This window comes from Chiroxiphia lanceolata, chromosome 22 (genome assembly GCF_009829145.1).
Source record: "Chiroxiphia lanceolata isolate bChiLan1 chromosome 22, bChiLan1.pri, whole genome shotgun sequence".
NCBI lineage: Eukaryota > Metazoa > Chordata > Aves > Passeriformes > Pipridae > Chiroxiphia > Chiroxiphia lanceolata.
In genome coordinates, this window is record NC_045658.1 from 993,783 (window position 1) to 1,011,658 (window position 17,876).

General features: G+C 45.6%; 1 protein-coding gene across 7 annotated transcripts in view; it reads right to left on the reverse strand.

Moving 5' to 3' along the window:
• The window catches only part of SPEN (spen family transcriptional repressor), a 77,598-nt gene that overhangs the window by 13,301 nt on the left and 46,421 nt on the right, over positions 1 to 17,876 (reverse strand). For 4 of the 7 annotated variants that reach the window (XM_032709124.1, XM_032709123.1, XM_032709120.1 and 1 more), the window contains 7 exons: positions 11,125 to 11,285; positions 9,774 to 9,974; positions 8,842 to 8,993; positions 5,716 to 5,841; positions 5,076 to 5,189; positions 3,769 to 3,882; positions 2,077 to 2,177 (listed from right to left, as the gene is read on the reverse strand). In XM_032709124.1, the coding sequence (XP_032565015.1) occupies positions 2,077 to 2,177; positions 3,769 to 3,882; positions 5,076 to 5,189; positions 5,716 to 5,841; positions 8,842 to 8,993; positions 9,774 to 9,974; positions 11,125 to 11,285 (969 nt within the window). The remainder of the gene's footprint in view (positions 1 to 2,076; positions 2,178 to 3,768; positions 3,883 to 5,075; positions 5,190 to 5,715; positions 5,842 to 8,841; positions 8,994 to 9,773; positions 9,975 to 11,124; positions 11,286 to 17,876) is intronic. The other 3 variants (XM_032709122.1, XM_032709121.1, XM_032709119.1) reach the window with 2 other exon arrangements.

The following is a 17,876-nucleotide window of genomic DNA, read 5'->3' on the forward strand; positions in this document are numbered from 1 at the left end:
AAACCCTAAGCCCTGTAAGTGATCCCTTAATTCCAAAATTAGCTCTTGTGCCGCATGTGACTTGCTGGCATTGCCTATTTACAGTAAACCCAAGTCAACAAATATCAGGTTGTTTATGAGATCAGGTGAATTCATTCAGCAAAGTAAGTCAAGCAATTAATGTTGTTATCTCAATACCTCCAAAGGGCAAAAATAAGTAATTTATAACACTAAACATGGCAGGGAGGTGGCACAAAGCTGGAGCTCCAAACCCCCACCATTACGGAGTGTTTTGCACCTGGGGGGGGTCAGGCTCTGCTCCCAGGTAATGAGTGACAGGACAAGACGAAATGGGCTCCAGCTGTGCCAGGGGAGGGTCAGGTTGGACATCAGGAGGAATTTCTTCATGGAAAGGGGGATTGAACATTGGCAGGGGCTGCCCAGGGAGGTGGTGGAGTCCCTCCCCCTGGAGGTGTCCAAGGAATGACTGGATGTGGCACTCAGTACTCTGGGGTGGGGACAAGGTGGGGATGGGGTACAGCTTGGACTCGATGATCTTGAAGGCCTTTTCCAACCTTAATTATGCTGTAATTCTGTGATTCCACATATTTGGCTTCACAGTTTATGTTTTATGTTAAAAGCTGGCAGCTTCCACTTTTTAAGAAACGTACAAAATAGAAAAAGAAACAAAACATGGAGGAAAAAAACTTCACCCTGCAAGAGAAGTGGGATGTTGTGAAAGGCAGCTGTGAAGCTAAAAACATTAATCAGGGATTTTCTTTGGTTTTTCATGCTTTTTTCTCCGTTTGGGTCTTATTTAACCACAACCCTGAGAGGTTTGTGCAGATCCCAGCATCACTGCAAGGAGGAGCTTGGAGGGGCACCAGAAGCTGCAGAATTACAGGAGTCACTGCAGAGCTCACTCTGTATTCCCAAGGATCTCGTAGTGACTGTGTGAGCAGAGTGACAGAAAAGGAAAAACCAGACTAACGTGCATCCAAACACCAGAAATCAACATTCTGCTCGGGATTATGACGGGCCCACCTGACTCCTGCATGCTAAAAATCATCCAATAACACGCTTCTCTTGTCTGAATTCCACGTAGTTCTGAGGACACGCTCACTGCTGGCACATCTGGCAAGGCCTAGGGAAGGCACACTTGTATTTCTGTTATGCAAATCCCAAATTTCCAACCCTTTCTTGCTTTTAAATCTGGTCATTTTGCACTATGTCACACCGATCTATTTTGCTGCAAAACAAGACTGGATTTATCCAGCTCTCAGGTACAATCGGCGCCACGCTGGGCTGACTCCTGGGCAAACAGAGCCCTGACAATGAAGGTAACAAAACATGGTGGGTTTTTAGTCAGTGGAGGAAAAAAGACTAAAATGTGGAGTGTTTCTGTGCCAGGTCTGCAGGGGTAAGGTGAGCAGGATGTGCATTGTGGTTCCAGCTGCTGCTGAGGGGTAGCAACACAGGACACACCTTTCATGTCAAAAAACAAACCAAAAATGCAGCCTCGCTCCTATTTGCTTCTTTTCTCAAGTTAACAAATTAATCTGCTGAAAAGGGGGAGGTGGAGGATCAGATTTTTCTCTGTGCTCGAGGGCTGAGCAGCAGGAGTTTATCAGACTATATTTACACCCACCAACACACACGTTGCTCTGTTAGAGATAAGCTGCTCTCTGCATTCCTCAGACGTGATGAACGACTCCCAGCTGTGTCCTGGTGACCCACCACAGAAACCGGACACTAAAATATGGATCACACAGACAGCTGAAACCTCCACCTCAGCAGGAATTCCAGTAACCAGCCACACTTGGATGTGTGAGATCCTGCCTGCCTTAATCTGCCCAGTTTAGGTCGACGTAAATTTCTTTTAAAAAAACAGTGAAAAGGTAAAAAAAACATTTAAAAAATGCTGAACTGCTGTTAGGAAAACTTAAAAAAATAAGGTTAAAGGAACAAAAATGAGTGCTTGTTTAAGAATTATGACCTGAAGAAGCAAAAAGATGTTTGATGATGATGATTGCAAGAAGATTGTGTAAGATGATGCTGGAAAAATAAAAAAAAATTAATAAAGATATTGATACATGCCTCCTTTCTGCCAGCATTTCGTAGAAGTCTCTGATATCTTGACCCGTTTTCTCCATGGAATGATAAAATGCCAGCTGGCTCTCCCGATTTGCAAAGTCCACCTGAAAAATAAAAGGGAAACCATGTTCAGTCAAAGGGACATCCCATTCTGCCAACATTTCTCTGCCTGCTGCAGGCTGAGGGTGGGAGCAGAACTGAAAATGGGGGTAATATTTAATAAAAAAGTCAAAGACTTCTCAGTTCTGGCCCTGCACATCCCCAGGAATAAAGATCTCTCTCAGCTCAGTGGAGCTGTGTAACCACCTCCTTACTCTGTTGTTGTGGCTGCCAGCCCAGAGGCTTCTGCTCAGCAAACCAGCAGGAAAAATACACATTATTATTGTGGTATTGACGTTTTTAATGCCAGGACAGTTCCAAAGTCCCTTTTATCTCCAGGCACTGCTGCAGCAGGTCAGAATTACAAATCTATTCCAGACTCCACAGTGGTTTTCCAGGGTTATAGAGCAGGGAACAGAGCAAGTCTCCTGAACTGCAGCTCCCTGTTCCAGCTACTCCAAGAACTGGTGGTTTATAACCAAGGATGACAATACTAAGAAGCTAATGGGATAGGTAATGCAAAAAATTAAGGATTAGAACGGATTTAACTATGTGTATGTCCTATACTGCAATGTTTTTAACATTCTAGTTCCTATTATTTTTTAAATCAGCCCAGTCCTGTGTGTCACCCCAGCAGTGGAGCCCAGACACGTTGGGTGTTGCTTATTCCAAAGTCATTAAGCAGCAAGACCCACACGAGGTATGAAACTTTTAACTGATCACACATTTTCCTGCATCTCAAAGTGACTGATATCGAACCCCTAGGCTTAGGAACTCCAGGATATCCAACTCCCAGCCCTGGGTGAAGTGTGGATTTAATAACTGAGATCATGTGTGACATCAGTGCCACTCTTTAGGAGAGGAGAAAGGAGGAGGAGGAAGGTAACTAAGAGGGTTGGCTGACACCTCCCATCCCCAGTTAGTGGCACTGATGGGACAGTCGGAACAGGTATCACCATGTTCACCCAAATCCAAGATATCCCTGCAAACATCAACTGTTGCTCCAGGAAAAAAAGTATTTTCTGCATATTTTTTTAAGCGGTGTTTTTAGTTATTTTTAAAAATCTGTTGCAAGGAAGGACAAGATGATCTTTGAGGTCCCTTCCAACCCAAACCGTGCCACGACTGCACATTTGGGTTGCTGTACCCCATGACCACAGCGTGCAAGTCACCTTGGCCAGGTCCAGAGCCTGGAGATCAGCACGGAGCTGCTGGAATGCAGCCATGTGTGATCCTGGAGGAACTCACACTCTCAGATCCCCCTTTTTTAACACAAAAACAGCCAAAAGTTTGCCTTGGATTGGGATAAACGAGGCAGGGACACAGACACCAACACTCAGGAGCTCAGAGAGACAAGTTCAGTGAAACGAACGGTAGAATACTGGAAAAGGCTCTATAAATGACACTTCAAGATTCCCTGACATCTTGATAAGCCGAGTATAAAATATAATTTAAGCCTTTGGTATCTGGGACACGTGTCCCACTAAGAATTCCTCGAGTCTGCAATGCCAGTGTTTACGGGGGGAGGCCTAAATACAATTTGCTTCTTTTTTTTTTTGGCCTCTTTTGCTTTGCTTTGGAGGTCATTCTGCACACCTTAATTTTATTCCCACCGATTTTCCTCCCCTTGGTCTCTTTTACAGCTGCTTGTGCATATTCAATCTCATTGTAGAGAACCAGGGCCATGCCTTTTAAGCGGTCAAACACCACCTGTAAAAAACAAAAAAACAAAACAAAAACCAAATAAGAGCCTCATCCACAGGACTTAATGTCAGTCCCAACAAAATCCTAAGTCATGAGGATACCAGGGAGGAAATAATTTTTAGCAAGGTGAATTTCCAGGCTTTTCTGATGAGGCATATTGGAATGAAGAGACAATTGAAGGACACGGGACTGCTTTGAATTGTGGATATTGTGGCTTGAGGTATATTATGCCTTTATTTTGTTTTTCTGTGTTTTACTTTTAATGCTTTTTCTTTAGTGACTGAGTTTTGTAGTTTCTCTTTGTGTATTTTCACATTTTTTTGGAAAAATTCTCAATGTGTATTAGGGGGGAAAAAAGGTAAAGGGAACATTTAACCCTGAAGTGGAACCAGTTTTTTCATCAGTCTGCAGTACCACTTGCCATTTCCTAAACACCCAATTTCCAAATATTCCCTTCCTTTAGCAGCATAAATTTATGATTCAAGCAACAACAGCTACAGTAAAGAAAGTCAAAGCTGCAACACAAACCCACAAAAATCCTTTGGGGAAGCAAGACCTTGATCTTGAGAAGATTCACACACGTTGCTTAATTTTAAGCACATCCATGTCCAATAAAAATACATGGGACAACTCCCAGGTTCAAGTTTAAGTACGTGATAAATCACTTGCACTGTCCCCAGCGGGCCACGCGTTGCACCATCGCTGACTTCCTCTCTTCTTTCATGTGCTCTTTCCAACATGACTGTCCTGACTGCTTTTAAAAAGTCATTTTCCTTGGTGTGATGAACTGCTTTTAAAAAGTAATTTTTCCAGTCTGTTGAACTGCTTTTAAAAAGTCATTTTTTTCGTCTGATGAAAAAAAACAGAGTTATGTCTAATTATGTAATCAGCAAGTATGAGCAACTACATAATTAGACTGCTGTTCCAACTAACATATAAAAAATTTTGTTGGGTAGAGACTGTACTGCACAAGAGCAACAAATGGTTTCTAATACTCAGTGTCTCGGCTCGTTCAAAATACTTATTGTTGGTTGCCTTCAAATCCCAGAAGCGACTGCTCTACGTCAGCCAAATTCCACCTCAGAGAGAATTTTTCTACCTGAGCTAGAAAGCCCTGGACAGTGGGGGTTGAAAGGACAGGATGGGAAGAAAGGAAGACAGTAACAGGGCCAGAGCACACGGCGCAGCCTGGCACGTACCTTCACCACGGGCCCGTATCGGCAGAAGTGTCGGGTCAGGTACTGATCCGTCACGTTGGTGGAGAGCCCGTCCAACCACACGCAGTTCGTAGGCATGCTCTTCCCAAACCCCAGCTGGACACAAGAGGGCAAAACTTCCATCAGTACAAGGGTTAAACTCCCCGAGCAGAGCCTGCCCTAATTAAAGAGCTATTTGGAGAAAGCTGTTGTTTGTATGGATTTTCTAAAATTAGCGTCTCGCGCAGGTGCGAGACAAAAATCAAAGAGCAATTAATGAAAATAATTCTGCATGTTTAAACAAACACAGTGTTTGACAACATTTGGTTCTTGTAGGGTTTGAATGTCTTGGAAGTGACAGGTTGACAGTTCTGGGGCCCCACAGGCTCCGTCTGTGGCGGGGAGCAGGACGGATTCCCAGCACAGCCTCGTCAGGCTCAGGGAATGTCAGTCTCCGAGTGCTCCATCCCAGGGCTCCGCGCTGAGAAAGATGCTGATTAATCCAATTAGGTGGTGGTTGGAAGCCTCACGCTTTGATCTGATCTCACATTAAAAACCATCCTGCTCCCACCAACTCTGCTGCTGCCGAGCGATGCCGTGAATGGAAGGAACAAGGATACAGTCCATGGGAGGATTTCTTTACCTTGAGCCGGTTATTTCCAAGATATTCCCCATCCATCTTCTTAATGGCTTTGCACACACTGGCAATGTCACAGTACTGCAGGAAGGCATACTGAGGGACCCCGTTCACCTTCTTAATGTCGATGTCCTGGGGACAAACACAAAACACAACAACCCCCAGTCAGCACTGTCAATCCCATCCGAGAGGGCTTTTTTTTTTTTTGGAGAGACACGTGGCACAGAAAGCTCTCTAATTAATACTTTCTTCAGACAGAGGATTTGAACAATAGTAGACAGTTAGAACTTAACTGTTCTGTTGCATCTCAAAACTAAATCCTTACTGAGGCAGGGAAAGCTCTTCATCAGGCAGATTTAAAATCCAAGCCTGACCTGATGAACAAACAGCAGCTTTAGGCTGTTAATTCTGTATCAAGAAGAGGCAATTCAGGATCAAAGAAATACAGATTAATTTTCGCTCACAAAGGCTCAAGAGAAAACAACCTGCTCCAATCCTCGTCTCTGAGCCAAGTAGGGCTTCTTTTCCAAATAAACATGATCCATCCTGTTCCTAGAAACACAGAGTGATGCTGGACTCATCCCTCAAACCAGGCTGGTTCACGGTCAGGTAAAAAGATCCTCAACTTCCATCCCTGCTGCTGTGTGATCCCAAGCCACCCTGGGCCCATCCACAAGTGCAGCCAGGGGCTCCCAAAGCCCAGTAAATGCTGATTTTCCTTGATTTTTAAAAAAACCCAGCAAGCCTGAAGCTGACATTTGGTTAACAAACGAGTTCAGCACTAGCACTGGAAAGGTACCCAAAGCCTCTGAACAAACTCATGGTATTATGATTCATTCTGAGGTGAAAAAAGGAGCTGGAAGGTTTGGCTTTATTTGTTGGAATAGCAGGAGCTGCCTTTGTGAGCTGCACACGGATCTGAGCACAAATGTTCCAGCATCCAGGACAGCCTAATTTCATGGCTAATAAATTTAGGGACAAAGCAGTAGTTTGATACGGTCTCACCCAAGAGCTCTTTATCTGGGAAAACAGAAGTAAACAGGGAGATTTACAAAACTATTATATTCCTACAGCCCTGGCCTAATGATTTAAGTGGAATACTAATAGAAAACAACACTTCCAAGTGTCTAAAGTAGCACAACTGCAACCACGGCAAATTATACTTGACCACTCACCCTGGGCAAGCAATTCCTTCTGACAGGCAAATAAAATATCATTATTGTGTTCATTACCCCTCAAAAAGGTTATAAAGCTGGTCCCTTCTGCACCTGAGCTTCCAAGCTTTCCTGGAAACTGCAAGGCAGTGCTGCTGCCCAATTCTGAGCCATTAATAATGCTGACAGGGCAGCAGCATGGCACACAAAAGCCAATTTACACTACCGCTGATAAGCATCTTTATCAGGAGAGCTCTGCTGCTGTAATGCTGCAAAAGGTTTTAAGCCACAGACATGGCAGGAATTCATAAATCAGCACTGATGTCAAGGATGCAGTACAGGCTGGATGCACAAGGGCTGCCAGACATCATAAAATGAGGGGTTTATATTTGTCCACATCGTTTATGGAAGCACAACTCCTCTTCTTTTGTGGGGGAGCAGGACTGGGGCTCCTGGCGTGTGTGACTGATCCCTCAGTGGTTACAAAAGCCCTTCAGAGCAGGTGAACGAGGCACAGCACGTTCACAAGCAGCCACAGCTTCCAGGGAGAGCATGAACTATCACTGCTGAAGCTCAGATTCAACAGGAATCACAGAAGGAACCCCAGAATGGTTTGGGTTGGAAGGGACCTTAAAGCCCATCCAGCCCCACCCCCTGCCACATGCAGGGACACCTTCCACTAGCCCAAGTTGCTCCAAGCCTCGTCCAACCTGGCCCTGGACACTTCCAGGGATGGGGTAGCCACAGCTTCTCTGGGCACCCTGTGCCAGGGCCTCCCCACCCTCACAGGGAGGAATTCCTTCCCAATATCCCATCTAACCCTGCCCTCCTTCAGCTTAAGGCCATTCCCCCCTGACCTGTCACTTCATGACCTTGTGAAAATTAATTAAACTGGCTGTGGATAGTTACACCACTTTTCTGGAAAATTTCTCTTAAATGCAACATAGATATGATTTGATAGAAAGTGGTGTGAGCAGAGTAGAGGGGGTTGACTGCTGCTCTGCCTCATCCAGATACTCCCTCTCAGCTGGAAACCCAAATTCCTCACGTGCCATCACTGATCCATGTGCTCCACTCCCCTTCTGCCTGGGCACAGGCTCTGAGAGCTGGGGCTGCTTCCACATGCACCAATCAAACCCTCTGTTCCAGCAAGAAACTCAAGATTCACACAGTTGTACTGATTTAACATGAAAACAACACCCGGCACATCCACATCCCAAAGAGCCCACCAGGCTTTTCTGCAAACACTCTGAGCCACCAGGAGAGACATTCGTCCAACTCCTGGCCCTGCACAGGGCCAACCCCAAGAGTCACACCCTGTGCCCCAGAAGATCATCCAAACACTCCTGGTGCTGTGTCCACTGCCCTGGGGAGCCTGGTCAGTGCCCAACCACCCTCTGGGGGAAGAACCTTTCCTTGAGATCCAACCTGACCCTGCCCTGACACAGCTCCAGCCATTCCCTGGCTGCTGTCCCTGGTCCCCCCAGAGCAGAGCTCAGTCCCTGCCTCTCCTCTGCCCCTCTCCAGGAAGCTGGAACTGCAGTGAGGTCTCCCTTCAGTCTCCTCTTCTCCAGCTGAACACACTATGTGCCCTCAGTGTCCTCCCATGGCTTCAAATCAAGGCCCTTCCCCATCTTCATTGCCTCCTTTTGACACTCTCTAAGAGCTCGATATCCTTCTTGGGGATAGTCCTGTGCAGGGCCAGGAGTTGGACTCAAGGATCCCTGTGGGTCCCTTCCAATTGTGATTCTGGGATTCCTTGCAAACACTCCTAGGACTGTTTTTACTGCTAAGTTACCCCTCAATATCCATGTGCAAAGAAAAAGCTTTCAGGTATATTCCAGCAAGAAGAATGACTCAGATTATTACAGAAAGACTGAACAGTCTTTGACACCATGATTTACCACCTTTCTTAGCATCTCATGGGTCTGTACAGGAAGAGGGGCAGTGCCACCCCACCAGGGCACAATTCACATACCACTATTCCCCCGAAGCGCTGGAAGATGTTGCGAAGGTCGTGGTAGGTGGTTGTTTTCTCCAGGTTGCCAATGAACAGAGTTCTCGTTGCTTTTGGGTGAAACTCATCTATCCTTTCATCCAAAGGACGAAACTCGTTCTCACTTTCTGTTTCTACAATAAAAGAGAGCAAGAAATTTGTAATGCCCAGAGGTGCTTTTCATGTGGGTTCAGTTCATGTTGGTTTGCTCAAGTCTCCTTCCTGATCTGAATGAGAATAACCACTGTCTTGGACAAAAATACCCAGTATTTCACTTCTGACTTGTTATTTATGTGTGATTTCAAATCTCTATGTTCCACTGAGGTATCTGAGCATCCTCAGGTGAAAGGGAGCTTCATCCTCCAACTGCTCCTCTGGAAATTTACTCTTAATGTGTTCTATTGCATGATTTCCAGTAAGGCTTCATTGAGGGAACAGCACGTGGCAGGAGTTTGTTTTCATGACTCAATTTTTAAAGCCACTGAAGTGCAGACTGAGAACTTCACCACGTGCTCAGGGTTGCAGCTCTCACTGGTCACTCACATGGGCTGTGCTGCCACAGTCTCAGAAACGCAGCCAGCGTTGGTTGTTTCCATTCAAAGGAGACCCAACGAGGCTGTGAGGACTCAGTGCTGTGCTTTCACCACCCATGGGCTTCTGCTCCACCAAGACGTGCTGGAAAGATCACTCCTTCCAGCACATCCCAGTGTTTGGGAGCATGGCAGGTTTCCTTCTCTGAGGTTTAGGACTGGACTCTCTCCCTAAGAGCATCTGAATTTAGCAATCACAATTCTTGCTCTGAATTTATTCTGGTGTATTTCTCTAAAATGTGTCTCGTACTTCTACGCTGCCTCTTCACAACAGAACATGTCCAGAGCGGTCCCATATCCCACGGGAGAAGGGCATGGACTTACCTGGTCCTATCCAGGCCGTGACTTCAATCTGCATGCCAAAGAAAAGTTTTCCTTTGGAGGCATTTAGTGCTTTCTCCTGGTCCTCCTGCTGTCGGAAGAACACCAGGCCATACCGCTCCTCGGACGCGCCGTGGATCTGCACCGACGTCACCTTCCCGTACTTCTTGAATTCATGGAAAAGTCCATCTTTAAGGCTTGTATCTAAACCAGCAAAGAAACATTAGTATTCCAGTCTTTACCAACTTAGTAGCACCATAAAAAAACATGAAGACTCTGACTATCCTTCTGAAATGTCAAGGATGCACCCGTTTAACTTGGTGCTCACCCTTTTTTAATTTGGGGTGTTAATTTTGCCAATGTCCCAAGTTTCTGGCTAATCTTTAACTTTGCCTGGATTTTTAAATCCAAGAAAATACAGACACAAGGCTTTACACCACTGAAGCTGGTGGTGGACGGTTATGGCTTCTAACAGACACCCAGGTGTAGATGAAAAGGAAATAACCAGTGATACTTCATTAATAATCCCACAGGGATACTGAGTACAGCAGGTTTCCAAAGCTGGGCGAGGCATCTGGAATGGAGACTGGAGTCATACAGCATTCAGTTCAGTCAATTCAGAAATACAACCAAGCAGAGCCATCAGATTTTGCAGAATCTAACTCAGGCCCAAACAACCTGGGATCTGTGGGATAATCGTGTCCTTCTAAGGAACAGGACAGGAATAAAACCTACAGGAAGAAAATCACCACGTGAGGTGTGCTGTTCACAAGCTTAACAGGTATTTTAAATCAGCCAGTGTTTTTGCATCCATGAATCCTGTTACAACTGTTCCACAACTGATCACAGGTTGTTCTTTCCTGTGGGATCTCTCCTGTTCTCAGCACAAGTTTCCTGCATGATTTTCCAGGCAATATCCACTGCCTTTATAAATATGCTCAGGGGTGTTCAAAAGCACTCAAACTTCAACAGAAACCCTTGAAGTTTTTGAATTAAAAAAGAAATTGAAAGAGGGTGAGAATAAACAATCCAAGTTTTAAATGACAAAATGGAGATGGCTTCATTTCTTTCCCTGGGGAAACCCCCACTGCAGTTCGAAAGCATCGGCTCCAGGAGCTGGGATTGCCCAAGTGCCCAAGACTCGGAGCTGGGACCAGCAGGACTCCTCACAGATGGTCACTAATTAAGCAATTTTCCCACTGTCACACAAGAACCGAGGCAGAAGCGGGAAGAGAATCCCGTCCTCGGAGGCCCCGCGTGGCTGCCGTGTCATGACAGGTCACTCAACTCGCTACAGGTTACATAACCAGCCCTATCCCTTTCCCCCCCCCCCCTATTTCCCAAGTGCATGTACCTGTTGAGCGCACTGGAAGATTTTGAACCTTGATCCCAAAACTTTTCCGGGGTTCATCCTTCTCCAGCGACGGGAGCAGCTGGGAGGCGGGTGCAGGGACGGCTGTGGACTGCACCGACCGCGCCGGGGACTCGTCGCTGGAGCTGCTGCTGGAGTCACTGCTGGGGACGGCACGGAGGGAACCACACGTGAGTCCACGGAGGGGCAAAGCCACCGAGGAAATTGGTATTTGATTCAAAATGCAAAATATCAGAGCTTCTGCTTGGCTACAACCTCCCTCCTGTGCCTGATTCCTGTACCACAGCCTGGTTTTTCACAGGAATTTAGAGTCTTTCTACATATATTCTCCTCCAAAGCCCTCAGAGGAGACAGGCAGGGAAGCAGGATATGGGTGAAATGTCAGTGAGAACCTGTTACAAGCCATGACAACAGTGGAGATTTAATGAAGTGTAACACCTTCACATGTTGGACCAGCTTGGGAGCTGGGTAGGAAGACTGGAGACATAGAGAGGATGCACAGGTCTGATGGAACCTCAAAATCCATCCCAGATCTGACACGCAGAAAAGAAGTATTATTGTGCTTATGACTGTGCTCTCAGGCATCTTTCCCAAAAGGGTCTGTATTCTGAAAAGATCTCACGTGTCAAAATCATGGTGAGTTTTTTGGTCAACTGCTCAGGAATGGCCTGGGTAGATGTGGATGTTCATGACCCTGCCCATGGCAGGGGTTGGAATGAGAAGATCTTTAAAGTCCTCTCCAACCCAAACCATTCTGGGATTCTCTACGAACCAGCAAACACCATTCCCAGGTTCGGCCTCAACCTCCAACTTCAGGGTATGAAGAATCCAGCCCCGAGAACGCCTTTTATAAACAATAATTACAAGAGAGGAGGATTTGCATATTAGATCACAGAGGGAGTCGATCTAACGTGCGGCCTCGTGCCGGCACGGAGCGTTGGATGCTTCGAGGAGAGGCAGAAATACAGAGAATAATGTTATTAAACTTGCCCAGTGGGGACACGTCATCCTGCTTCAGTGGCTCATTCCTTCCCCGAGGCACGAGGGCTCAGAACTGCACTAAAAATAATTTTGTCTGACATAACCCCGGAGACTCTCGTTCTCCATTACACGAGCAGACTTTGAAAAAATTCGGCTGGAATTTCAACTCGGAGGCTGGAAGCGGGGGGGGAGATGTGCCACGTACTAAAATAACCCTGTCAGTCTCGAAATTCGCTGCTTGATTGAATTTTTATGTTCCTCTCCACGTCATATTAGAAAAAATGATACGCGGGTTTATCTTTTTCTTATCTTAAATATTTCATAGGCTACTTACAAACCTTCTTGCCATTAAACCACTTAACTTTTCGATTTCTTTTCTCAGGGAAGCCATTTCAGGCTTCTAAGCATTTCCATTATTTGATTTTGTGAGATCTTCTATTACTTTTTTGCCTGTGTTTTCCTTCAAGCATTCAAAAAACCTGCTTTTCTCCCTGAACCTCTTGGTGTAATGGAGCACTGTGGCACGTTCCCAAAGCCCCTGGGCTCTGTCCCCAATATATCTGGAGGCGTATAAGGGAAATCTCTGTCCCAGAATACTCACTAACAATCCAATGGGGATATAAAAACATACCAGACCAAAATAAACCACAACAAAAAAGGATCAAAATGCAGATGTAATAATAAACATGAGAAACTCTCCTCCCGGTCTCACCCTCATCACGACCCTCCCATCCATCGAGTCACTTCACACGTTGGTGCCTTTCCCACACTCTCCTCCTCCTGGAGGAGGAAGTTCAGTGGTGCTTTGGGAGAGGAGAGAAAATAAAGCCATGCCAGGAATGGAGTGAAAAGCTGAGCCCTTCACCCGCCCTGCACCACTCAACCCCTCATTTCCTAGATAATAAATAGCATTTCCCTTCCCATCCCCTGTGTTTCCCAACAATGAATCTTCTACCACCAAGATGCCCCTTCACAGCCTCATTTTTTTGCTCAGTTTGTGACCTGCCTTTATTTCTGCCTTACCTGTGCATCCTCCTTTTGTCCCCTCTTTATTAATGAATTATTTAATCACCAGAAGTGAAGCATGCAGCAATTCCCTCATCTTTATCCCACTCCCTCTGCCTCCACCTTTCTGCTAAAGCACCTCAAATCCTCACTAAATTCAAGTACTTCTCTACAGCATTTTGGAAAGAGGAGGACAAACCCAACCCCACGTGAACAGGCCCCCAGTAATCTCAAGGAGTGACATCAGCCATCGCCTGCTGCTGGGAAATAAACTGGCAAAGGACAGAGAAACGCCTTTAAACACACAAACACGGGGCAGAGAACGTGTGTGGGGAGAAGTTGAAAATAATTCCCAAGCTAGCAGCAGCTCCATGTGGTTCACCAGCCCCTGGGGGAGGCTAAAATAGGATTTTAGGGCTGTAGAAGCCTCTGCCCCGTGTGCATTTTTATTTTCCCTTCTCACACACCTTGATGCTCAATATCACAACCAACTCTGTACTCCTGAAGCCTTTAAAATATTCCACTGTGCTGACATTGTATCTCTCAAGCAAGAGGTAGCACTGAATTTCTACTTTAACAGTGCTTTAGAATGGGAAAAGGCTCTTTTTAGGTTTTTTTCTTTATGAGGATGTTTAAAATCACAGCATTCCACTGGGGAAAAAATATTATCTCGGGGTAACACCCTAAGACATCCAAGTGATGAAGTAGGAGTGTAACAGGGTGACAAATTCTACAAAGGAGTCTGAATTCCACCCAACTTTGGGAAACCAGGATTATGCTGAAAATTCCCCCTTCCCCAGGAAGTTTTAGGGATTCACATCCCCAAGCAAAGCAAGACTTTCTGAGACATTCTAGGAAAGAAAAAGTCGTTATTTCCTGACTATTTTTAGAAAGGGAAAAAAAAATGTCTGCAAGAACAATCCCCCTTTCTTCAGGGAAATCCCCATCACTTTTCCAATTGAAGAAACATGGATATAATAATTCAAAAGTAAGTCAAAGGTTTGATGTTCTGTGAATGGGAGGATGATGGAAGAGTTAATTATAGCTGCCATGTCACCCAGTTCTAGCTCACAGCACAATCAAAATAAAGCATCTGACAGGGAATTATGTGGAGTCTCGAGCAGCAAAACACAACCCTTTTTCAGCTTTAAAAATACACAGAGCTGAAGCCCGAAAGCTGCTCAAGGACATGTTCCCAGAATATTAAAATGAGAATATGGCTTTGCTTTTGCCTGGGAGTGATTTTGAAAACAGCCGCCCGTTGCCAGCGCAGAAAATCAGTTATTAAAAATTCTTCTGGCAAAAGTTGGTCCATAAAGCTTTTAGAACGAGCTAGGGAAATTTTAACATGGGAATATAACAGGATAAACAAACAGCTCTGATAATCTCCTCCCTGAAAGTATTTCAAGTATCAATAAGTTCTGGGGCAGGGGAAAAATGGTGCAAAACCAGCTTTCTTACCTGATTTTGTGTTTCCGCTACCAGCCTTAAACCAGGGGTGATTTTCTCCAGAGAGTGCTCTGGCACACGGCCTTTTCCCAACATGGGGAAACCTGCTCTTCCACATCCCCGTAAACTCAGTGGAGCAGAATGCCAGCATGAAAAACTAATCTCCTGAGCTGTCACAACACACGCGGCGCCGAGAGGGAGCCGGGAACCGGCTCCTCCAACATCCCGGCTCACGGCTCCCGTCGCCTCCTCCGTGCTTTGCTCTTCTCCTGGGGATGTGGGATCATTTGGGAATAATTTCAGCATTTCACCAGGATTTCATATGCTCTTTTGTCCAGCCCAGATACTCCTAAACTCAGTTTCACTCCATGGCACCAAAGCAATTGAGAATAGAGATTTTTGGTTTTACTGTCGGCAAAATGAGATGGAAAAACGGAGCTATAAAGGAGATCGTTCCCATTTTAACAAGGACATGAAATCCTTCTCTTACACATGCCCTTTACTACAGGTGTAGTTTACAAGGCCTTTTAAAATATCTATCTGCACTCCATAATTGCCTGTGAGTATATAAGGATGTGTGTGTTCTTACTCGCACTATTTCTGTATCTGTTTTCCATCAATCAAGATAAAATCTGTTCATAACTTACAGTATTTATCTATGGATCTATTCTCCATTAATCAAGATTAAATCTATTTGTAATGTAGTCTAAATTTTATCCATATGGGCTGAATCCCAAAGACTCACCACACAGGAATCCAGCAATGGGGTTGAGATGCAAAATACACCTGGTTTCACGGAATCATGGAATATCCTGAGTTGGAAGGGACCCACAAGGATCATCGAGCCCAACTCCTGTTCTCAGTCCCCTGCAGCTGATTTAGCACACGGAATTTTCCTTTTCTCAGTTATAACTGTAAAAATGAGATTTCAAATCCTGATATCCCACCAACCACTCCTTGTTTCCACAGAAATATCTCATTTTCGAGCAATTACAGTTGGCAGGTCTCAGTAAGGATGAAGTTATGCTGCGTTTATGTACGACAAATGAAAGCACAGGAGAACACAAAGCCAGCGTTCCCTTTGTTCCCACAAAAAGGAGATAAAAGGGAGACTCCAAACCCGCCGATGGAATGGGAGACCCACTGATTCCGTCAGTGGCAGTGGCGCTGAATCGAGAGATCAAGGGAGCTGAATCAAGGGATCTCACAACCTGCCTGCACCCTTCTGCCAGTTCCAAATGTGGGACAGTTCTCATTTCGGCCCATTGATTTGAGAGCCGTGAGTCAGCTGCAGGCTGGGGACTCCTCACAGGAAACAAAGACGGAAACAAAGTGGGAAACACGGCGGGAAACACGGCGGCCGTGGTGGAGGGCAAAGCAGAGAGAGGCGTTAACACACTGCAGGGGCTGAGCTGCAACTGCAGATTGAAAAACGGGTAAAAAAGGCAAAACAAAACCAGCCTGGTTTTGCCCAGAGAAGTTGTGGCTGCCCCAGCCCTGGAAGTGTCCAAGGCCAGGCTGGACGGGGTTTGGAGCAACCTGGGACAGTGGAAGGTGTCCCTGCCCGTGGCAGGGGTGGGACTGGATGGGCTTTAAGGTCCTTCCAACCCAAACCATTCCATGATTCTGTGATTCCATGATTCTACCTCTGACTGCTGGAGTAAGTTAAAAACAAAGCCACCTAAAATCAGTTCAAACCCTTTGCATTTTTCACACCAAAGTTCAGCTGGGAAAAAAGTAAAAATTAAGATTAAAAATTTTTTTTAATAGCTGCCTTCAGAAACTGTTTCACTAGACCTGGTAAATGATATAGGGTTTTTCTTACAGAAATATGCAGTGATCACTTTTTCCCCTGCCAAAATTAACTGAAATCAGGAACTCTGCCTGGCTCAGCTCGGATTCAACACCCTGTCAGAATAAACTCTGAGTGAAGATTATCTCCTAGAAAGATCTACTGAGGACAGGTTCCCGCAGCACCATCCCCAGGTTATTCTCACGCCTGATGTCAGCAGTACGTTCCCAAGTCGGGTCAGGAAATCCAAAGTCAGCTCCGAACGGAAGCAACAGGAACCCTTGTTTTTTTCCTTGTCCCTCCCTTTCCAGATTCCAGTTAAATCACCGTAGACGATCTCTGTGCACAGAACACCATGTGCTGTATGATCAGCTCTATCCAAAAGACACAAATCCTTGGGATACTTCAGAGGTTTTGGGAGAAAAAAATGCAAGGTAGATTTTTTTCAACACCAGAAAATCGCTCCAATTTATCCTGAATGTACCAATGGGTTGTTTGGGAATAAAAAATATTAAAAACACCTGATTGCTGCTAGCCAAGACCCAGAGGAATCTGATGGCAACTGCTTAAAATAAAAACTTAAAAAATGCATCTTATTCCGTTCCAGCAATGGATTAAAGGATCTTTGCCTGTGAAACACTTTGACTTCTGGATGGAAAATGATATATTGAAATAATATGTGCACAGGGTTATTACAGGTTGATATTTCTGACCTGCTGCTAAATACTACACAAACCTAAAAAGATACTTAACCAGCGTTTCTCCCCATTCTCTACACACGTGCAAGTGAAAAAGGTACAGCAAATCACACGTTCCTTATGAAGAACAGCAGTAACCCATTCCCACAGAACTCCAACACCACCAGGCTGCTCCAACAATCCAGACAGCTGTTCTGCCACAGGTGAAAGGAGGAGATTTTGAAGAGAAATCACAGGATTCCAGAAGGGTTTGGGTTGGAAGGGACCTTGAAGCTCATCTCGTTCCAATGCCTTGTCATAGGCAGAAATAACCACGATGAAAACTCCAGAGGTCTGGGCACAGGGTGAGCAACTCGTTGTTGGAGCTGATTCCAAAGCTGACCTAAATACCCACGTGAGCAGCAGGTAGTTGCTCCGTACACAGGATGTGTCCCACACCAGGGTGTTCCTAAGGGAAAAAAACACTTCTCACACCTGCGGAAACAAACCTGAGGGTTTTTCCTGCTTCAAAGGAGTTGCTGAACCTGAAGTTGAAGATGTCAGAAAACCCAGCCCAACCTCTAAGGTTGGTTTGTATGAAGAGATCAAGAGGTAACGAGTCACTGCCGTGTTTTGCCGACTGCGGGTGAGCAGCGAAGGGGCTCGGCCCACGCACAAACCACACAGAGCCTCGTGTCACCTTTCCACTGGAAACATGGATAGAAGAGCAGGGGTGGAGAAATGCAGCTGGGGAGCACAGAGCTCAGACTCACTCGGTGTAATTACCCTGTGCCCATCACCCCGGTCCCTCGGTCCCTGTGGAGCAAAGC